Source organism: Plutella xylostella, chromosome 13 (genome assembly GCF_932276165.1).
Source record: "Plutella xylostella chromosome 13, ilPluXylo3.1, whole genome shotgun sequence".
Lineage (NCBI taxonomy): Eukaryota > Metazoa > Arthropoda > Insecta > Lepidoptera > Plutellidae > Plutella > Plutella xylostella.
In genome coordinates, this window is record NC_063993.1 from 5,267,270 (window position 1) to 5,292,145 (window position 24,876).

At 37.6% G+C, this 24,876-nt stretch overlaps 1 protein-coding gene across 1 annotated transcript; it reads left to right on the plus strand.

Annotated features, from left to right (window-relative positions):
• The first annotated feature begins 6,705 nt into the window (after positions 1-6,705).
• On the plus strand, positions 6,706-9,486 carry LOC119692296 (achaete-scute complex protein T3). The gene is made up of 2 exons (XM_038112371.2): positions 6,706-7,452; positions 8,758-9,486. The coding sequence occupies exon 1, from the start codon at positions 6,883-6,885 to the stop codon at positions 7,444-7,446; it is 564 nt and encodes a 187-aa protein (XP_037968299.1). The 5' UTR covers positions 6,706-6,882; the 3' UTR covers positions 7,447-7,452; positions 8,758-9,486.
• Positions 9,487-24,876: the final 15,390 nt, after the last annotated feature.

Genomic DNA, 24,876 nt, shown 5'->3' on the forward strand with positions numbered 1-24,876 from the left:
CTAGAGTGACCCTCCTGGCGCCACCGCACGCGGCCGGCACGTCACTGGTAATGACGGGGAAATTATAAGAACGTGATATTTGTGAGGAGGATTTTAGGGTTAGAGAGTTAGGTTAGTGAGTTCCACTCATCGGCAGTTGATTTTTTTATAATAATAACAGTATAATGTATTAAAAAGATTTTTGTGAATGTTAATATTATATTGACATTTGATAAGTTTTTTTATAATTTTGGATACTTTAGGCACTTTTTTAACGAAATATTATTATTATGTTGGTTAAAAACAATTATCTAACTTTTATCTAGGTAAGTAGAATTTTAAAAAAATGAGACTTCTTACCGATGTTAGACTAAAAACCAGTGTGAAATAACGAAAAACTTAGCCGTTTCTCTATAGAGATTTTTTTGACTAACTAGGAGAATATTAAAATTTCTTGAAAAATAATACCTACCTGAAAATTTACTTAAAAAATATCCGGAACCAATTTTTAAAACTTATTTAATTGATACGTCCTGACATAGGTATAAATTTTTCTGTAAATTAAAAGTAGATGAGACTCTTAGCATGCAGGCATTCGGAAGCTGAATCTCGGATGTCGGTTGCATGAGAATGAAGCTAATAGCTGATGCGATTTATGAATAAAAACAGATTTCTTAGTAGGTATATTTTGTAGTAATTTATTATTCTGTTTTTTGTATTTATAGCTACACCATAAGACACACATAAGTAAGGCGTTTATTAGGTAAAGAGCTTTCTACTTAACCTTTAATAAACGTATAAACTTTTAAACCGTGTCTTTTCTACTTGAGATTTAATGTTAGTTTAGAGATAGATTTTAACTAGTAGACAATACCTACTCATCATAGAGTTAAAAATCAACGTTTCATAAAATAACAAGTCATAAAGAACCTTAACGCTAGGTCGTAAGGTCAAAATCCTAACAGTTTTCTCGGTACCGTTTTCCCACTCAATCCGTGCCTTTCTAAATACCTAACGGCCAGTGACTGGTTGCAAATCTGTACTGAGCGTACGTAGAACATCTCGCTACAAAATAGCCGGCTGTGATTGGAGGATAGAAGTACGCTTAGAGAGGCACTGGCCAATCAAATTTCGCGGCGCTACAATAGGCTTTGCTGTGAACGCCTGTTCGGTAAATCTATTGCGTTAGAACAGTTCATATTTTGTATTGTAGTTTCGAAGTGTTTTGTAGAAAGGTGATTTTAATAATGAAAATATGAATAGTAAGTATGTTATTTATGGGTTAAAAGCTTGTTGAAAGTGTTCACTTTACTCACTATAGTATACCCGATACATACCTAAACATAAACTGTTGGTAATTAACATTTCTAAAGCCTGTTTACTTACTAGATTTTTCATAGAGTATCAGATAATATTTTCCTAACACGGAAGATTCTACGCATACCAGAAACGAAACAAGCACAAATTATACCTACATAGTAGACGTATGTTCGAAATTCTAATTAATAAATAACTTAAACGATACATGAGTATTAATTAATTACACAAAGCAAAGGATAATAAGATAAAGTGTATTTTTTTTGGATTTTAAAGGATTTGTTTTTTCTTGAGACGACCGAATGGCATAGTGGTTAGTGACCCTGACTACTGAGCCGATGGTCCCGGGTTCGATTCCCGGCTGGGGCAGATATTTGTTTAACCACAGATATTTGTTCTCGGGTCTTGGATGTGCCCGTAAAATGGCAATAGGCCCGCCCCCTGTTACATTGGGACTAACATAACACTCTGGCGAAAAGTGGGTGCAGCAATGCACCTCTGCCTACCCCGCAAGGGAGTACATCAGTACAAGGCGTGAGTGCGTGTGTGTTTTTGTTTTTTCTTCTTTCCACCTACCATTGACGTTCCGTATGTCCCTGGAACATTTTAATTTCTCATGAGTATACGTTCATGACTGCCAATATTCATTCGACGTATGTACAGAAGAATACCATTATACCAAGTGATGTATAAGTACAACGCCTAATTACATGACAGCCGGCGGCACAGCACAACTCTTTTGAACCGTCAATTAAAGCTACATTTAAAACACTTATTTCTGTTTTGTGCCCTCTAATTTGGGCACCTCCGTCATAAATCAATTAGCGAGCCACTTGTACATTTACATATTTTTTAAATACAATTATCACCTCAAAGTTGTACTCAGCAAGGTTCATTTCATTTAGCGGTACTGAATATATTCTGCTCCGTGCCTCCTATTGTGGCGTACTGAGGGTACTTACTCAATATTTTTTTCAATTTCCAATCTCGTGAAACTGACGCTTATAAGTCGTAAATTATATTTACTACAGAACATATACGAATTAATTGATTATAACACAGGAGCTGTCGAGGATTCGGTTAAATGGCTGTGTAATTGAATTAAAGGAATAATGTTTTATTACATTTATCGTAACAAACGCTTTTAGGCTTTTAGGCAATAAACGTAAATAACATTTATTGTTTTTCGTAATTGAATATAAATAAATTTATTATTTCACTGCCTGAACCTACCAATGTCTTGTCGAGTTAAAAGTAGTGGGATATTTTATTTTTTCTAGGTACCTAATAAAATATGGTATCTAAAATGTTATTTTCAATGCATAAAAATCTCGATGGTTATAGGTACGACTGTTACGAGTATAAGGCACACATCATTCAAACAATTATTATTCAGTACAATAGCCGTAATGGTTTGCATGCTGTGATGTTAAATGTACTTTTGCCCTTACAACATTAATTACATCGGGCAAAAATGTTCATAAATACACCATCGGCCATATTTATATTGAGCGAAACACGCCCCTATCGGCACCTTGGAATAAATTCAATAATTAATATTAAATATGATCGCGGTCTAAGATCGAACAGATATCTGTTTGATGGAGTTTTGCCATTTGTGAGATATATGACGAATCCGAGGAGAAAAACTGATCGAGAGAATCGTTTAATAGCTGAGAATCGAGTAACAGCAATCGTATTAAGTTAATGAAATACGGCTCCATCGCACACTAGCATTTCAAAAATATTTATAAATACTTTCTTGAAAGTGAAATTGGTTATTCTTTTTGCAGAGTTTACCGGGGACAGTAAAAAAAGACTACCTACGCCACTTCGAGAGGAATTTATGCTATGCCAATAAATAACCGCGCCGCGTATGCAACCGACACGCGGGAAACTATGTTAATATGTACACAGAAAAAAACTAGACAAAATAAAATGGCGAATTTCTAAAATAAAATATAAGTAATAAACAGAATTGAAATAAAATAATAAGCTGCACCCAACAAATCAGCAATCAAGCTGTCAATAAACCAATTGAAGTCGGCATTATAAAAACGATGATACAATTATACTCAGAGCAGGTTGTGGGATAAAATATATTCTGAGGTCATAAACACGTCATACGAGAGAGAGGTGAAATAGATTTCTTGCTCATTGAATGGTCCATCAGTGTGCAACACGGTGGTGGCTGGACTAGCCCGGGGCAGCCGGGAGCAGCCAGGAGCAGCCGGGGGCAGCGCGAGCAGCCCGCGGCGCTGGCTGCCGCTCCCGTGCGCTGCGTGTGTCGCGTGGTTACCCGCTATTAACTCCAGCCTGCGCTACTAGCGCCTGCGTCCGATAAATTACACGAATTATACACTCGAACAGCGAACGCGAGCGCGTGATATATTGTGCAATTGCCGACGCCAAGTGCATCTGTGTCATCAGACGTGGAATTATACCCTATCCGACTGTGATCATCCCGATGTTTGTACTTAGGATAAATATACAATCTATTCCATTTTTGTTATTTGCGATTGCAAACCCAGCTTTAAATGATACGGCTAGAGTTGTCGTGTTCGCTGCACGATAAGTTATTGCAGTTTAGGTGGCGTAATGTTTGCACGCGCCCGTAGATTATTGTTTGTACTGAAAATATATTCGCCTTATCCGTGCTTGCGCTAGCTTTGTCGTATATTTAGTTACTTTGCGGCTTCAAGACCCACACATTACTCAAGAGTCATTTTGTTCGTATCCTGTAAGTTTAATTGCCATTATGATAGCTATTCTTCAAAGCGTGCTGCACTTTACAGAAAGATAATAACCTTTTCCCAGTAATGAAACACTGTATGTAAATTAATACCCATGGCCATAATACATTTATTTACCTACCTAAAAAGTCAAGAAGACCCACAGCGTAGCCGCACAATAAAATAAGACATTCTATACGACAAGGTTCACAGGTCATAGGGAGAATATTAAGTATCTTTTTGCAATAGACGTGCGCTGAATCATTTTCTCGTCAATCATGCGGCCCTAGTCCATTTCATATGGCGCCGATCGTTAAAATGAAAATTCATTCTGTAAGGGACAAGTTAATTAGGTACGTACGAAAAACCATATTTTAAATATCATGTGCATAATTCGAGGGCGGTGCCTCGGCTTTCGTTCTGATTCCATTAACTCTAAAGGCGTTATGATCATATTAAAATGTCGTCCAAATGCATTAATGAAGGTACCTGCGTACTTTGCGTCAGACACTTTGACAGCAAATTTCATGGCCCAGAAAAAGCCGACTATTATTTTAAGTAGCGGTCCTTTGACTTATGGATGGACATAAATTGGCCTTGACATTATGTAATTTTATATGCGCGATAAGACAAGAAGATCGATCGAATGAGTCAGAAGATGTTGGGCCCAAGCGCCATGGATTATGCTTCGCGCTTCGTTAATCGTTACGCTAACAAAACAACAGACAGTCAAGTCATCACTGTAGTATACATGGTAACTTTTTTTAAAAGTATCATTTTAATCTGAAAGCGGAGATTCACATCATATGAAATTTAATTCCCTAAAGTATGAAAGTGTATTTATGTTAACATGCATGTGACTATACAACGTATAGAGATCTAGTTAGGTACAATCCTACATATCATGATAGTAAAATGAAGGGTCTAAAAATTATAAGCGTGCAAGTGAATCCTTTTATTACTTACTATTTTTATTAAAGTTTCCATACGTTGCCTGGGGACGCATGGAACATAAAACTTGGCACCTCTTGATTGTTCTGGTTAATTGGTCGTTAGTAGCTACTGCGCAAAAATCTTATGAGAAAAATCCAGATTTAAATTTTATAGAGCCTGTTAGAATCTATAGCGGACCGTGCCATATTTTTTAAACATCAAATAAGAAAGATAAGACATAAATCTTACTTACTAAGAGACCTCTAGTGGAAGCTACAGGTATTAAAATTATAGGGTGTGTGACTGAAGAGGGCGCCCTCTACCTACCCCATAAAATTGGAACTAAATATCCAATAAGATTTTAACATTATTGATCCAAAATAGTCAAGGGTAGTTAGATGGCGTTAGTGTGTTGACCTAAATTGTGTCGGGGGTTAGTTTTGGTTGTTGTGAACTTCTATAAATAGATGGCGGTGGCAAAAGTAGACGGTTGTAAGATTTATTAATATAATATGAATCTTAAAATCTATTTTCTGATGTGCCCTACAAAAATTTTCACGCATTATTGAAGTGAGCTCTTAGATTAAGTGTTATCATAAGCTGAAAAGTATTATTCTATAGCTCTACAATTAAAATGACCTGCTTCAGTATCAGCTACTTTGTAAATTATATAAGTTTGTGACGTCATAGTCATAGCTAAGAAGGGTAACACACAGCACACCTGTGCTGACCCATTAACCTTCACACCGCTCACACTGGTGCTCTATTTAAAGATGAAAACGTTATAGAAGGGGGGACCCTTTTAGGTTATCACGATAACGTATTCATGGCAAGGTACAGATAAGTGATATTTTTGGTAATATAATGTTGATCGAAGCAAGGATGGATGTTTTTTTTAAATTAAAATTTAGTAGGCTGCTTAGGTATTTTAGTACTGTCATATAGAACTGATTACAAAATTAAATTATTTTTTACACTTTAGTGATTTTTAAAGTTAGATTTAAAACCTTATTTTTTAATCTGTTGCCGTCAGCACATTTGTAATGAGGCAGTACCTATAGTATAAAAAAATCTGAAACTAAACCTAAATAAGATAAAACGTAGATGTCCTTATAGATCATGTCCGTGACAATGCAGGAGAATGCAAATTAGGTTCAATCTAACAAATAGGTACATAGGTAGGTATTTTAAAAAAAATATATAAATTGGATTGTACTTATGTTATAGTTCGGACCTCATACATAAAGTCTCAACCATTAAGATACACACTACGTAGCCATTAAAGCTAATTAATGTTATTCGTAGTTGCATTCATCTGGCTGATTATGAACTTCAATCAAGAGCAAGTGGCGATTTACTGAGAGCAGAGAGCAGCCACGCACCTGCCGCACAGGAAACGACTACCCCTAGACCATCTCCAAATAAAACAAGACAAAAAATTCAACAGGGTCATAACGTCCCACTTTATAAAAACGCGATAATGCGATCTTCATTATGTAGTTCATTAACTTACGCGATGGGAAAGCATCTCTAACAAGACAACCGCGAATCCAAAACATTTACCCTAGTCTTTAACAGCTTCTAAATATGCGATACAAGCATGCTTGTCCAGTGTCCACGGAGCAAGGTAATGGACAGGATAATTATGCGCAACGACGTGCAACAATAGCCGCGCGAGCTTCGACCGCTTCAATCGCTTCTACAGCGTAATAAGCGCCGGCGTATTTTGATCAGCGGGAGCAGGGCGGGCGGGGTGCGGGGGCGGGGGCGAGCGCGCGCCCGGCACGCGCCCCACCGCCGCGCGCGCCGCCGCCGCTACTTAGTGCAGGCTCCCGCCGCCGCCGCCGCCAATCCGCCGGCAACCTCCGCGCCGCACGCACACGTGCACTCTCGACGCTCTACGAACGACTCTACACTCGCGATGCCGATGGCAGCTATCCACTCTTATCAGTCCCTCGGGCACAACCAGCAGAACGCCCAGAGGAGACTCGCCCCCGCTCCCATGGACCCTTCCCGGTGCAAGAAGAAGTCCTCCTACCTGCACCAGCAGTACCCCGCGCAGCCGGCGTCCGTGGCCCGGAGGAACGCCAGGGAGAGGAACAGGGTGAAGCAGGTCAACAATGGATTTGCCGCTCTCCGCCAGCACATCCCCTCGGCTGTGTCAGCTGCTATCATTGGAGGAAGAGGCTCGTCTAGGAAGCTGAGCAAAGTTGACACTTTGAAGTTGGCTGTGGAATACATCAGAAGTTTGAAGAGATTGTTGGAGGAGGGTGAGGACGGTTGTTCAGAGTCGCAGACGAGCCTGGGCCTGGGCTCGGGCGCGCAGACGCCGCCGTCGTCCGACGCGTCCCACTCGCCTGCACCCTCCTTCGTGTCCGAGAGCTCGGCAGGTCCCACCTGTCGAGACACCTACGACTCCTATGAACCAATGAGCCCTGAAGATGAAGAGTTGCTCGATGTCATATCGTGGTGGCAACAACAATGAGATCAGGTAAGGATCGTTTTGTTTACTCTTTGTCATCTCCTGAATTTCAGAATTATATTGTGAATTATTATACTTTGTACTTTGTCTGAAGAACTTCGAAGTTATTGTTGACAGTATCATGTATCGGAGCTTTGATAAAATTCTTATCAGTCTTAGGTGTTTGCTTAGTTTAATCAAATTTAGTCCCATCAGCTTATTACACAACAGCAGTGTGTCAGCATCAATGTTTGTATTTTTTCAATGGGTGTATTCAGTGAGCCATAAGTCTTTTCATATTTTAATATGTAAAAAGATCGCATAGCTACCTAGATGAATTTAAAAAAATACAGGTAGGTGGCTAAACATCGTTAAAATTTCAATGCCGGCTTAGAAGTTATAGACTTTTCGTATGATCCGTTAGTCACGGTTCCCTACCAGCGGACCGGGTTCCTTTATGTTGCACAATTTGAATGGGGAATCACGATTTATCCTCCTGGCAAAAAGCAAACACATATACTATTGTGTCTGCGCATTGAACCATCGGATAGAACTTATCTATGTGTAGGTGGATCTCATTGTTGAATTAGGACGACACAATACCCGGGGTCTTAACAATGGCGAATCTAAAAATATGTCCTTTTATAAAATACCTTTGCCAAGATAGAAGTTTTTTCTTGGAGACGAAAAATCAAGTTGCATCTACCTAGGTAAAATGTACCTCAGGGACCCGCATGGAACATCATCAGAGGTTATTTGCGCTCTAGCAGAGCGGCAATTACTTCTAACAATCTTGTGGCTCCCGCATGTACGTAGTGAGAAAATTGCACATAAAAATGGAGCATTTCTAATAAGTGGCCATCGGGGAACTCATTGATTCCACGTAGCGGGAACAGGTTCTCGAGAAGCTTTTGTTTTTACTAAAAGTTTTCGCATTAACATGCTTGTCATCCGGTCAGCGGCCGCCGCCATATGGTGCTCTGCCATGGTCCGCGCCTCTGTCGGTAGCATTCAATCAAAATGGCAAAAAAGTCCAGACCCGCTCCACAGCCTATTAATTTATTGTACCGGAAGACCAAATCTCAAGAGGAAATAGAAGGGCGGCGCACACGTGTTACAATATTTGCTAAGCGCTAAGTAAACATCTGGAGATACTAATATTTAGCGTCCTGGGAATCGACGACGGTGTTTACGTAAATGGGAACTTATGATCACGATATTTTTTATCAAAGCTCCGCATCAAACTGAAGTAATAAAATTTATTGTCCTTGCCAATAACGACAGGCTTAAGAAAATCACCCAACAGAATTCTCAATTATTTTTTTCTTTTCTCAGGAACCGTGCATTACGGAGATCAAAGTGCGGCCATTGAGCGGCTTGATGATTGTGAAAAAACGAGTATTCGCCTTAAGAAGGTCCCGAACGAGTCCGACGCGGGAGGAGCTCTAATTAACCGCAATCAGTATATTCCTAATGAGAGGGATAATGGTGGCCTATAACGGCCTCATCGATGCATTCCGTGGGACCCCCGGCCTGCCCCGCGAGCCCCGCGAGCCCCCCGCCCGCCCCGCGCCCGCCGCCGGCATTCGGCATCGATGGAATAGCAATATCAAGACTGATCATATCATAATGTTCCCAACTCGCATTTAGATGTATCTTATTTTAGTGATTCATCATACCGCTGTGCCCTTAGACATAGAGCCTTATAGCGTACCTATCACTTCCAGTGCGACAAGTTTTTATAAATATTTATTAATGTTATCTAGTCATTAGATTATAATTCATAGTTTTATTATGATGTTGTGAATATAGTTATAAGTTACAAGAAAGAGGAATAAAGGACAAGTACAATAAAGTACAAGTGAGCCCAGTAAACTATTTTGTTAACTTCGTTCTACTAAACAGAACAATAGGACTTATATTGAAGTCAAGTAAATGAACTTTTAGCAACCTAAGAGAGATTCCTATTATTTTAAGCTTTTAGAATGTTAGGAACTATTATGTAATTGTTCATGAAAAGATTACGGAAAATGATAATTTGTGTAAATAAATTATATAAAATTACCTCTACTTATTTTTCAATCTACGATCCACTCCCTCAACTATTACGCTGATTTTTTAATATACACGTACTTGTATTTATAAATAGTACGTAACTTAAACATAAACACATTATTTTCCAATGGATTAGTTTAGTAATTGAAATAAATATCGAATATCAGATAGAATCGAATATCAGAAACAGATTCTGTTTCAATTGGATGAAATAAAGTTACCAAATACGTAATTCAATCACCGACTGAAAGATTTCTAAACTATCTAGATATCAATAAAAATTCAAGTAGGTACCTAATTGTTACCTATGAATAGAATAGAATAGAATAAATCTTTATTCAAAGAAAACAACTTATGATATTACATACATCCCACAAAACCAAATGTTAATATGGTTCTCGTAGTTTGAAGGCTCAATCGTATAAGTAATAACATTAAGTTCATTTAAATATTAGTTAAATGTATTTGTATCTGCACTTATACTAAATGGCCTTTCAAAATTATATAACGATATACTGATATAGGTACCACTAACATGGTGAAACTAACATGGATGATTTTTGGTACTAATCATTTTTATAATATATTTGTGCAATAAAGTATTAAATAAATAAATAAATAATGCAAATCGCAGGCTACACATGAAATGAACATACCTACGTAGAAAGGATAAGAAAATTTCAACACATAAATTAATGTCATCTAATAATCGACTCAAAGAAAATTAAGTAAGAATGCGAAACTGTGTAAATATTGAATTTTGAATTACTTTTGAACTAATCAATCTCGGAATGTTTCATCGTTTTAAGTTCAAGTCGATAGCCCTCCTAGCTAAGTTAGTACAAAGTAGGTAGCGTATATACCTAAATAAATTATATATTTTTTCATATTAATTTCATGAATAAAATCGGTTTCTTTGAAAACGACTCCTAAAAACTTTAATGATTTTACTGTGCGAATACATTGTATCACAATAGTTCGTGAACTTTAAAAACTACAATAACAACAAAAGGTACCTTTTTCTACACGTGCCCCATCTCAGGTTGCATCGCAAAAAGAATTTAATAACTGACGCGAAATCACTGAATAGGGGTCTAAAATACTAAGGGGATTTAATGAAGACAATTCATTGTAGCTCGATCACGTATAACCACCGCCCATTTCGCGTTCGAATCGCGAATCGCAATAGTCATTTTGAGGATGTCAGCTATTATGGGTGGATATTTCCGCTGGTGTTATTAAGTGTAACTTGGTGCATGGAACGGGATCTACTAGACGCGACGGAAGCGCGCGCACCTGTGCTATATCCAGTATATCGCGCACGAAAAGCCACTCTTTGTCTCCACATTAATCCTTCGCGTATTAATTGTCGGTTACTACGCGACTCTGCATCCGTTTGGCACAAAATTGCGTCTCATTACACTGTCTGGTTGTCTGGCGTCTACGATAACTGGTTGACGCGACTTGATATTTCAGTTAGCAGCTAAAGGACGGTCGAGCTAAAACGTACACATCCGCAAAAAAACCTCATCTGCATCTAGAACTTGTGTTTAGATGACCATTATTGTAATTGTAGCAGTTAATATTAAGGGAATCCGCATAGTGTTGGGCAATTACATGCAAATTATAAAACAGTTCAGTGTAATTGTCCATAAAACTTAGTGCTAGGCACTAACCACAACTTTATAATTTCAAAAATGCAAGTAAGTAAGTAGGTATTTCAATCATTTAGTAGCACGCATTTCCTGAATCGTAAGCAGTACAAATATGAAAATAAGTGCGGTGCAAAAAGGCCGCATAGGTTTATTCCAAAATTAAACTTCAATCTTGCAGGTTGCTACGAAAAAAAACTTACTGCAGGCGGCGCGTTCGTAGCCGGTCCGGTGCTCGCTCGGAACCATTCGGGATACTTCGGGCGCGCTCGTGCGCCTACGAGGCACGCGACCGTCGCGCGCGCTACAAAATCTTTCCTTCAGCTGCCCGAAACTGTTTTTTTTGTTTGGTAGGTAAGGTAGAGTATTCTGTACTTGAACTGAAAAAATAAAAGCTTTATTTAGGCCAAAGTGTTGGGTTGGTACATAATTGGGTCAAGGAAACAGGTTGGTGTTTGTTTGTCGCATTGTTGTGACTGCTTACGAAACAATACTGTCGTAAAGTTTCTGGCTTCTGCAACTGACGGCTGCATACTGTCAAAATATGTTTTTTTATGGTTTATATGGATATCCGTTGATCAAGGCCGAAGTAATCATGCCACGTAATCGACCATAGAACTACCTTTTAAATACCACCAATAATTTTGTAAGCTTAATGAAATGGTAAAATTAAAAACCTACATGGCGTTAAAGTATATGAATCGAACAAAAGTAATATCAATAAAAAATAATATTTAATGTCCTTTTAAAATCCCATTTAAGTCCTTGAACGCAAGTCGAATCGCCATTAACGTGGTGACCTAAATCCTTTGGGAGTCGTCGCCTGCGCCGGCGCACGACGCCGCTATTTTTGAATATCGAACAAGTTCAAGTGCCACGGTTAAGGTCTGGCCGGTTGAAGAACGGCAACTTTTAAAAGATAAAAATAACTGCCGATAATGGATATCTTTGTAAGTATCTGTGTAAATAGTCATCTAAAAATATTTCAGTATGTTAGTAAGTGAGATGGGTTAGTAGGTAAAGATTTAAATATATCATGACGTGTGTTTTTAAATGCAAAGTTTTTGAAAATGTATTATTATAAATAGATAATTTCACGGTATTGTATGAATAGTTCAGGATCGTGTAGTTTACAATGAACAATGAACATACTTACATAATTTTGTTTCATTATTCTAAACAAGAAAATAGATAACAACAACTTTAGCGACAACACACGATAATTAAAACAGTTGATCCGACCACCTTAATGTCCTATTCATTGACCATTTTAATTAATCTACGGCTAAGCAATATAATAAATCGTTCGTCCGCTATTAAACTCCGTAATAGCCTATAATGAATTGGAACTCGGTAGCAGGTAATCTTAGAAATATCTCGAATATCTTAGGCCAAAATTCCTTTAAAATAACAATTATATAACATAGAGTAAGTGACTCGCTCAACAGTTGTCTTCGACAAAGGAATCTCGTAAAATATTGCATTTAATTGTGTGACCCTACATTTTACGGTTACATTCTCGAAATAGCTAAGTTTTGTATAAAAAAATATGGGGTTAAGCTTAGGGGAGCGGTTTCTTAGTCTCCCTTATCTTGAATCATCTTAATTTCGTTACTTTGGCTATAAAGGTAACCCCTTTATTTGCCGCATTCTTGGTAGGTACATATTTATTTTTATTCTTGGTCCGAAATTTAAACTCAAGCTACCTAGTAGTAAGTACAACTTACCCTAGCATTAATACCTACATGAAAATTAATATACTTAGTCAATAGAGCTACCGTTCCCGTCGTCATACTAGACATCATCATCATCATCATCAGCCAATAATCATCCACTGCTGGACATAGGCCTCTCCCAAGGAGCGCCACAACACTCGGTACTCGGCCTTCCTCATCCAACCACTACCCGCCACCCGCCTAAGGTCGTCAGTCCAGCGGGCAGGATACTAGACAGATCCTACGTTATGGTGGCAAGAGAAACGACGGAAATAATCTGGTACTACATAGAAAGGAGCCGGTTTCTTAAGTGAGATGTCTCTCTACAATTACTCCCTGAGTTACTGTCATTCGCATTAGGCAACCACTTTTACAACATTCTGTATGTTTTCATTGAAATAATATTCTTTCAACATTACTTCCTCTTAACATAAAATACCTACATTTCAGCCACAGTATGTAGGTAACTCACAGTAGTTCTACTATTTCCTTTTCTCCATACAGACGGCATCTACAAAGGGACTATGTCACATTATCTCGAACAATTAGGCACAAATGGTTCGATACAGTCGTCTGGCGGGATTGTATAACCACATAAAAATCCTTGGGAAGCCATTGCATGGGCAAATATTTACGTGCACCAATTCGACGGTTCACTCCCTTAAAGTCCTCCTAAACGTTTTTATTTTTCTTGTATATTTACGTGTTTTTAATTCAATGTTATTGTTTGATATTTGATGGGCTCTATTTTGTTGGACAGGCCTGCTGTATTATCAAGCGTCAATTACTTTTGGCTATAGAAAATGTTATACATATTAGGTATATGAAAATGGGCTTTCTCTGATACATGAATTTTAATTTACTGCACTTTCACTTTACAATTTAAAAACTATGCAATTTGTAGTGGCAACCTTTACGATAGGAATTTGTAGGTGGTGTATTATTTAAGAAGGAACCTATTGATATATTGATGTCCGAGGTACCGCGATCATTTGTACCTGTGTTGCAGCCTGCGTTAACTTATGGTCATTCGCAATTATTGCCCGGAATAGCTACATATTACTTTATTCGTTATCACCTCTTTTTAAAACTTCACAGTAAATTATCGGAATAATTTTTATTCGTTTAACTCTAAATGGGGACAAATTTAAGAAGAATAAAATGTAAACTTTGTAATTTGCGCCCATATTTTGCTGTCATCGCTGACCTGGTTTTTACAATGTTAGCTATTTTGTTCTATTTTTTTATAAATTGTGCTGAATTCTATCTTAATACGTTAAACTGACGGTAATGTGTTTCCATTATTACGTATATCTCAGGCACCAGGACGGTATCTCTATACTGACGAAAAACTGATTTTTTAAGGCAATGGGATAGAGCATTGGTACTTCGTGTTTCGTTATATAGAGCGACCCCCCAGACACAAACGCGCCGACGACACGACGAAAGTTTACTCATCGATCTCTGATACCTTTCTTCGATGACATAATAAAGGTGTGAACGGCCGTTGACCCCTCGATCCAGGTGCTCAATATGATTTATCAATAAACGTTTCGATTACTGTCTGTCAATACCGGCCTTATGGGTATAACTGACCTTTCTTAACTCGCTCTATGTTGGGTTATTGAACAATCAATCCTATAATAGGCTTAATTTAACTGTCCAACTTTTCAACGGTTGTCTGCTTTGGATTTCAAATGCTGTTAAGTAGTGACGGTTCAAGACATGAATAAAACGTAAGTCTGTACGTATCATTTTAATCCAAATCAAAAATAGGCCATTTGACTATTTTGGCTATAACTTTTAAGGTAAGTAAAAATTAAGTATTGGAGTATCATCGGTAGGGGAAAAATGTGTACCAAATTTCGTAGCTAAACAAGGGATTTATTTGGGATAAGAAATACAAACATTATGACCACCTCAAAAAATTATAGTTTTTTTGTGAGTACCTAACGTAAATTATTGTTTTATTCAGAATCTACCTATGTGTTATAAGACTACGCAATAGTTTTTATATACTTGTAGTATAATTGCAAATAGTATTCACGGCACACCGAAGTCTGCAATTAAGGCGACCATTTCCCACACCGCGTTGCACCGCCAAATGCAAAATTGGCGATTCGATTTCCTTCATTAGCATCACTCGTCAGCTACATATCATCTGTTGGTTTCTTGTCTTCAAAAAACAGCCAACGTCGGTGGTCCGGCTGTCAGTCACCGTTCGATCGAGGAGTGAGTCGATCGAGTAATCAAGCCTTTATGCAGTGCAAGTCTCTAGCTACGTCGCATAGTAATGGACGAGGAGTTTGAATTACTCATGCTGCTATGGTTGTTTCTTATTGGGAATGCTTATAGTACTTAGTGCGTAAAGAAGGATTAAAGGAGAATCATTATTTAGGAAAACAAAATGTGGAAAACGCAGTCAATAGAAGATGTTTGATCTTTGAGTAAATTTATTTTATGTTAAGATGATCAGTTTTTAGATCAGTATGGTTTTTGTATATTAATGTTTAGAAATTGAACAGATTGAAGTAGGTAAAATGTGTACCTTAGTATTTTTTTCATAAGTTCAATATAAAAAAAAATATATATTTTTCTGATAATAATAATATCAACCCAACCCCATCACTAGCCTCTATCAAATTGACTTTTAAGCTTCCCGCAGACAGAAAGATAGACCGCGGGTTCATGGTTTGTGATTTGTAAAATGATTTCGTTTCTGATTACCCGATTTTGTGGTTGAAACTAATAACCTTGTCAACCTCACCGAATATTAAGTAACCGTAGGTATTTCAACCACGTTCAGAGCTTATAGTAAAAAAAGTTTGATGTAGAGATGTTCTCTTCAATTACTAACACACGCACGAAGTAATAGGTACCTGTCGGCCGCAATCGATGCAAGCGGAAAATTCAAATTGCATACATAATACATTCACGGAACCCCTAATTCTATAATAACAGCTCGTGTCATCGACTTACCCACTAATCAAACTTCGGTAGCTAATTTCCCCCTTCACGGTCATTAAGACACCATCAAGCCTAAATGTGCAAAATCTTTAACATCTTTTTATCGGTTTCATTTCCTTCGCTACAGCAGTAGGTACTTAAGGGTATATTAAATGCTAAATGTCCGAAGGTATCCATTACGGCTTCACACAGCACCGTCCGTCGCGGAGCGAGTTGCGTGATGCGAGTGCTGATTACAAGCACGGAGTATGGCGCGCGTAATCATAGTGCACGCGGCTTTTCCGTGATACTTTACCCGATACATAACAAATTGATCTGATAAACAACAAGAATACAGTCAATATTCTCGACAATAACTTAAAAATGTTTAACTTTCATTAGGGACATTCTCACAGCACCAATCTCGACTATAATCTTGATTAACTACTTTATAATCATAAGCCAATCAAGTCACATTTATCAGTAGTAAATGAGCCGATAAATTGATCACTAAAGATTATACTGCCCACAAACAAGCTACATTACAAAGTTATCTCTCATAGACTAATTTGTTAATAGTTATACCAAAAGGTAGCGACTGATCTAAGGCACTTTCGTCTCTCATTTCAATTTATAAATGTCTTTTTAGACTTTAAATCTGATAAAAAAGGTACACTTGACAAACTGTGTAGATACTGTACAGGATATACTAATTCGAAACCAGTTTCATCTATCTTTTTCTCTTCAAATACAGATAACGCTATCATCGACGTGCTCTATATAGTTTATGGTGTCATCCCTCCCTTTCCATTATGATTTACAATCTGTCTTCGCACTTCATACCTTGCAGGCGAAATATTACAATAATGCGATTTACAACTATCGAGAAAATAACTGACTTTCGTTGAGGACATTTGCATCACAGCTACTGTGTAATTCACTCCGAGAGGGTTCAATGCACCTGGAAATTATTTACAGCCTTAGAAAATAATCGAATACTCAAAACTGCGATGCGGTTTTAAGCTTCGACGCTTTGCTAAAATGTGAAGTATTTTATAGTGTTTCTTTATACCAATGGAGGATCTAGTATCTGTCCTCCTATTTTTTTAACCATAAAAGTTTTTGTATTTTCATAAATTTCTTCAGACGTATAAACTATTATCAGCTTATCAAATATTTTAAACTCAATCCAGAATATTTTACACTAAAATCCGCTACTTCCGCTCAATTCCCTCTCTATCTTAAATTACCATTAGAAAATCACCGGGTTGATGGACCACCGTGGCTGGTGTAAATCGGTAGGTAATTAGGGGGTAGAACAAAACTGGTGGCTGCGTAGATCCGGCGGGAGCTGTTGGCAGAGACTACCGATAACCAATTTACTGGCTACTGGCATGCGAACAAAGCGCGTGAATCGAAGATTTAAAGATGAATTAACTGTTTTAGTAGCAATGTTCGGTTCTCCGTTAAATCACTTTATTATATCATAGTTAGATAGGACTCTGAAAGACAGGACGAGTATATAGGCCATAGGTATCTATGGCAGAACCGATGAGGAACCCGTGTAAAAAATAAAGTGGGACCTCTAGATAGGTACGACTCTACCAATTCTACTCGCAAAAAACATACCTATCTGGCGTCAAATGATGAACAAAAATAATTAAAGAAATATCTTAGGGAAGAGGAAGCAAACGCACGCGACGAAACAGGTGCATATTTTTTCCGCACTACTTTTTTTTCTCGAAACTACGACAACTTTTTCATTAGCATCGCCTCTTGACGCAGATGTAGGCTCACTTATTACTAAAGCCAATGTCAAAATAAACAAAAAACTGGCATTTCTACTTTTGGACATCGACTCTCGGGCTCGTCTTAATTAATGAAGTGTAGCCAATCAAAGTGTTCGTTAGTCCGAAATGGTGGGCAAACCATAGAGAATGAGGTGTAGAGAGGCATAGCCAGTAGCTGGGTTAATGAGCGACCGCCTCCGTGGCGAATGGGACAATCAGAGCCGACTGGTGGTGTAGCTACGACTAGTGCCGGCTAAAACGGAACCAATTGAGACGCCGCGGACCAAATCGTGACTCTAGAGTAATCTGCCGAACGATTTGTTTGAATCAACAGTCAAGACAAGCGCAGATTTGCATAGAACCCGCGTATTGGGTAATAAATTTGCATTCGCGTTTGCGTCAGATTTGCGCTGTGCACTTGCAAATGACTATAAATGGCTGACAAAGTTGCATTTACCCCGAAGCGATGCACTGCAAACATTATGGCAAAAAATACATAGTTTGAAATAAATAGCTTTCTGTAGACGGACTTTCATGACATATTATTATTGTCACAGATAGTAAAACCGTTATTAGTCTTTCTTGTCTTCGCTCAGACGCATGCCCTGTGGCGGCCGACGCTATCTGCTGCCGTAAACACATACATACACAGGCAACTTTGAAACCGTAGCACTGCATCGATTCTCACAATTAAAAGGGAATCTCAACGCATCATTATATCGGAGATAACCCAATTAAAAACAAAAATCAGTCAATAAATCTAGCAATTATTCGAGTCATCAAGAGTAAAACACAAGTGTTCCGGTGGTCTTCTTTATTGTCCACGAGTCGAGTTGTGTCTAATGGGTATGACGAATGAAGTCGATTGCCACCGCTTGGCCGCCGCCGCCGCCGCCGCCGGTCGCTGGCTGCCGTCCACCTCTCGATAACCAACCAATATAAGTACTCGATCCAAATCACTACCGGTTTTGATAAATAAACGAAATAATAATAAATAACAATAATAATAACATCCATTGAAAACGCTCTAGCTAGTGAACTAGCAATTCTTAATTAACAAGGTTTTTTTAAAACAGATACAAAGGTATTATTTTTGCATTATTGGAAAAAAAATATTACAAATGACTGTCTAGGCATTACACTAACTACTGTTGAATATGTATAATTTCACGATTATAATTCAAAGTAAATGATACGAGTTTTAATTACGCCATTATTTTTAATTCGCTCCGTACTACACGAACAATTTTTCACTAAAGCTGCCCCTTGAACGCTTACGGTCTACGATTAATTCCGACCAATCAGGGTCTGATTACACGCATTAAATAACAGCGAGCTTAATTTTACCGTCCATGCGGCCTTTATTGAGATCCAGTGAGGGCTCATATTGGAATGGTAAAGTTAGCAAGAACGTGGTGGTCTATTCTGTGATCAGGAGCAAGTACATAAGCTGATGATAGATTTCACGCGGTGTCATTCTGTCGGCGCTGTGCACAGGAGATGCTGTGAAAGCCTGCGGGGTATGCATCCAGAATAGGGCCACTTTTTCTCCGAAAGCCTATCGTTAGTGCTTGTTATTCGCCATGTAATGGGAACTAATAGATGCCTGGTTTGTAAATACAAGACCATTTAATACTACACTGTAAACTGAATTTTCACATGCAGTGACGATTACCTATAAGTGATTTCTGAATATAAGATGTTATTTTATACGTGTAAGTAATAAATAAGGCAATCACGGCAGCTTCCTTACATCAAATGAATGCTTTCCCGAACCGATATTTATTTCTCCCAGTAATGGATGATCTACATTTAAGTCTGTATTAGTAAATAGACGTGGTCTGTATCCGGTGTGGAATATATCGCCAACATCCTCCGATATTTCTTATTATCGGGTCCTTCGGACGTATCCGCCGCCGAGACACGCGGCGAAACATTAATAACGACACCGACTGGCTAATGAACCTTTCATATTAAAATGTTATTATCCATACAGAACGTCTTTTGTTTTTGCCACGCAGTATGAATCAGCAGTAATGATTTGGAGTGCGCTGTGATTTTCACATAGAGCGAGGAAGAGAAAGCTCCGTAGATTGGTATGCAAAATAACATGACGATCGCAGTGTGAGACATTTTTATTTGGAATGCAGCTTTGGCATTGAACTAGGCAGTAACAAATTGAATACCTTTGGCAGAAATAAATGAATATAATTTTATAAAATGTGCATGAAATAAGATATTTATTAACATTGTAGAAGGTAATGTTGCTGTGTGTTCTTACGATGACAAAGTGCTCATACTACGTCTAAAGCCTGCCGCTGGAACACTAGACAAATATGATTGTTCACGCATATTTAAAACAACAAATTACCGGCAAGTAAGATATTTAGCAATAAAATTGTTTGTTGTCGCGCAATATTTTAAAAACTGCCGGCGATCCGTCACGTCAAGTACGAGAGAGTGATGGAAAGCCGCTCCTACAGACAATAACTTAAACACGCAATGTAAGTACACTGTGATAAATAATAGTACATACTCTTTTAATTTGACCATTGAAAAACACATTATATTTATCCAGGGGCGACAGCTTGACAGACTCCGAAATGTCACACCGCATTTTTGTGTCATTTATTTAAATTAATACGATGTCACTTCGGTGAGAGGCTTAAGTTACAACGCCACAGTAATCCCACTAGTAATTTCAATCTCATTTGTTTTTAAACTTAATTACGCTGCGTTGTGGTATTTTATTTATACAGCAGCTGTACCATAAACTCACTATATAATAGTTGGTATGGCAAAATTTGGATTATAATTTGACACCTTCAAGGCACTGCTGTAATTTTACGACATTCTATAGATTACTTCCGATCACGAACATGGGACGTTCCTAAATTATCGACACGAGCATTCAGTGCCTACCTGTATGTGGTCGAAACATATTACTCCTAACAATAGGGCCATAGGGGACCTCCCGCATTTGCTGTCAATATTTAGCGCGAAATGTCTCAATTTGTCACTTATTTCAACCCCATTTTGCAAAAATAAGACATCTAGGTGTGCGGGCGACGACCTCCCGCCATCGTACCTTCCTGTATCACGCGGCGACCGGACATCAGTTTTGACGCCATTACAGATAAGTAATAGATAAAATAATCAGGGCTTGACCAAAACTTTTCTTTTATTTATCTCGCCTGTACCCAAACAACCTTTTGTACTATCTGATCTACATACTTGTCTGCCATTTTTTGCCCAATATTGTTCCTTGTGGAGAGAATAATGGTGTTTTGGTTTTTGTTTTAAATCCTCGAAAGTGGTTGGAAGTGCAAATAAATTTAGCAAGAAAAGGCTCTCACGGTGGTTGGTCTGACAGGCTTATCTCCGGTGACGGTGGTGGTCACACAGATTAGAGGTGTTAAATTCACCTCCAAACATGTTTTCTGTGTTAGTACGAAATAGAAGACATTATTGGCAGAAAGGATTATGAACCTGGATCACGGGCTGCACTCTGAGTTGAAAGCAACGGTTTTTAATTTCCGCCACAGACGTCACGTTCAGACGTTCTTTTTTCTATTCATTTCGTTTTCATCATTGAGTGTGATTAAAATCTTTCGATATCATTAACGAAATCGAAACCGTCGAAGTATTTCGGGGGCAGAATGTCCTGCGCACAATGCGACCGCACAAAAGCGTCCAAACCGCACTATAAAAGCGTTCCTGATAAAAAGTAAAATCGAAGCAACGGAAGTGCAATGGCGGGCGGAAATGCAAACTCGCATTGTGCGAAGTTGCACGTGTTTCGGACTCACTTTTGTACTCGCCCCTGCACTCGCGAGAAACAACCGCCAAAGCCTCATATGAAATTATGCCAACTTTCAGACTACACCTTAATCAATAACAAGCTATTAGCTTTTGCAAAGCTTCATGTTCAATGGTTAATCGGATGGATGAAAGAGGGGACTTTTTCAGTAAGTCCTATAATAATAGAGAACTTCTTATTGAAAATCTAGGCATATTATTTTCAGTCAACGGCCAAGAGTATGTTATTAATAGGAGGTAGGTATGTATTACAAAACTCGTGGATTAATTTATTTTATAGATTTGCTTACGGGCGTCGTTTCATATGTCTGACCCATTAATCTGGAATCTTACCTTCGAGGTATCCACCACAAAGCTTTTCATAGAAAACGTGCAGTGATATATCATGTGCATCTTTTATTACATTTTTTCATACTCGGAGGTGTATGGGACGGTGGTTCTTTTTTCTACACGTCAATAAGCGAAATAAAATACAAAATTTCGTAAAAAAAATGCTGTCGGTCGCACAGCAGGGTCTGTTTGCGGCTTTGTCGCGCCCACGACATGACAAAAGGCAAATAAGAGAACAGTACCTACGTCTACATGAAAAAATATCATCTAAATACCATTCTATTGAAGTTTAAAAGCCGTAGAGAAACGAGCATTGTTCGCGGATCGAATGCGGTGGCGAAATTAGAATCGTATTATATAAAAGGAATACATATATCTACTATCTATACTATAGATTCTATAGGATACTGTATTTTATGGACGTCGCGCCGGTGAAAACCGTTAAAATTTGTAAACGCTTCTTGACAACGCTAAACGATCATTTTCGTGGGCTTGTGGATAATTTAATTTATGTTGCATGCAAATTGTGTAAGTATGGTCAGACGTAGATATAGTACAGGTCGAAATAATATTTTTTTACATCAACCAAAGCTATACCTATGTAGGTTGGATAAACTGTGTATTATACCTATACAAGTTATAGTAGGTAGACAAGGTTAATTTAAATTTAACAACACAATATTTTTATTTTACCGGATTGTTAAAATAGAACTCTTAGATATAAAAATAATGTAGATTAAATTTGACAAAAAGTATTTAATGTTGTGGCCTTCAAAGCTTAGATACTGTTTTGCATCTTATAGAAGAGTACCTTTTTAGGTAGACCGGTACAAGCTAAACTTTTCTAGTGTTTCCTACTACCAAAACAAAAGAAGATCTTCGCTAACCTACTTTAAACATGGAACAGTTGCCATTCCATAAGTTCCGAATAAACAGTAATACTCGGTTGTTTGCTCTGCGGTGGCGGCGGTGGTTTTACACAAACTTTTTTCACGTGAACTTTTTTTTCAATAGCGTCAGGCCCGTGGCCGAATGAAATTCGACCTGATACTATCAGGATAGTTTTTGTCCTTGCGGTCAGGGGCAGCTGTAGGTACCTACACTGGAAGACACCGTCACTAGCGATCGAATTTAACATTTACGACGCACGATTTAAGTACCGAAAGTGCAAAATCCGAAGGGTATAGTTTGGCGAGTCTTCTACTATACCAACTATAAAACGACATGTTTTGTCCGCTGTTTATGACCAAAGCTGAGCTGATGAGGATTGCAGATTTGGAAGTAGAATCAGAGATTAACTGATGATAATATGGAATTTAACATTATAGTGTTCGATAAACGTTGATAAAATATCTAGTATGTACCCATACCCACTTACTCAATTTATTTTTAAAAAAACCTACAAGACTACAGTTAATACTACTCTCTACAAAGCTTCATATTAAAACAAACAATACATGGTACAAAAATAAATCGATCATCAAAAATTTTGCAATAAAAAACCTATGAATAAAATCTTAATCAGCGGCCGTTGGGTTCAAACCGAAACGAAATATTATAATAATATTAAAACTAAACTTGCCCAAAAACAAACAGGCATCAAAAAGAGGCGTGCTGATTAATTTTCTGGCCGACCCTATTATGCCACCAATCCATAACAAAAATGCTTCATCGAAATTGGCGCTAAGCATTGTCGGAATTAACGCAAAGGTTGGGATTAGATTAGGGTGACCATGACAACGATTCTGCACGGCGGTAAAAAAAAATGTCTTAAAGTTTTAATTGATAAGAAACTAAAATAGGTGTATATAACCCGAATAAAAGCTTTTTATTCAGTCATGCTATCTGTCGTGTTGCGTCTATATTATTATACCCATCCGTGTTATTTTTGGTTTAAAATGTATCGAAATTAGCTAAAGTACATGATTACAGTTTTATTAGTATGAGAAAGTTGCAAGAATTTACCAACCTGTATAATTTTAACACCTAAAATATTGTGAACCTACATGCTTTTTTAAATTTAAAAGTTCGCGTTATTAATATTTATAGTTCTATTTAGAGGCATTTTTTTTCTTATTTGTTTAACAGCCAGAGAATACAGGTGCCGCCTTTGATCGCGCCGCTTGCGCTCTTCTGAACACCGTTACTGAAAAAAAGTGGATATTAATTTGCCGCAAAATATTAAATTTATAGCGATGTGGCTATAAAAGTTTGGGTTAAAACTTAATTTAAAGAAAATTCGATGGTTTTAAACAGAGCATGGCGAATTTGGCTATGGTTTTATTACAACATCTCTTTAATTTACATGATATTTTTTTTTTCATTTAAAAGGTACATTTCGATCTCTTCTCCTTTAGTTTCATTAAAATAATTCTATCCTATTTTCTTTCTTATAGCATCGAAATGGTTCACTACCGTAAGTACCTGCCCGGCTATCGACGCAGCGCATACGCCGGCAATCTCAATACCTTCCATTAAGACACTATTAAACTAATTCAATTAATACCCAACAAGCAAAATGGTCGAATAAGGGCCCATTTATAGCACTTAAAATCGAATAAGTATTGATTAATGGCTGAAATTTTACTAGATTGTGCCATAAAAGTGGTACAGCTATTAATAAGCATTTTTATCTAATTTGCGCTGTAACAATGTCGAATACACATCTACTCGACCTATATTCGACCTATATAGCCCGTTTATTCGACATTTCTATAAAAGCTGCTTTATTTTATTTAACGCACACATTAGTGCTGAAAGAGAGCTTTAAGAGTTATTAATTCGCTTATTGATTGTTCAGGTTGCTATTATAGAACTATTACTCATCATTGTATTATTTGGATCTAATTTGCTGAATAAAAGATTTTATTTCACTATACTGCATCATTGTAACTCTTATAGCTTCATTAATCGACATTTCGAATAAAAGCTTTCAAATAACTGTAATAGCTCACATACTATTTGAAATGCTCTTATGGCACATTAATTCGATAAATAATTCAGTAACAGCATTTTGGTTACGTTTATACAGTTTATAGTATTTTAATGTGACAAGCAAATAAATAATTCCATTGCACATTCATTTTTTTATTACGTGATAAAATGGATTACAAGTCATGGAAATTAAAACAAAGATACGGAAAAATT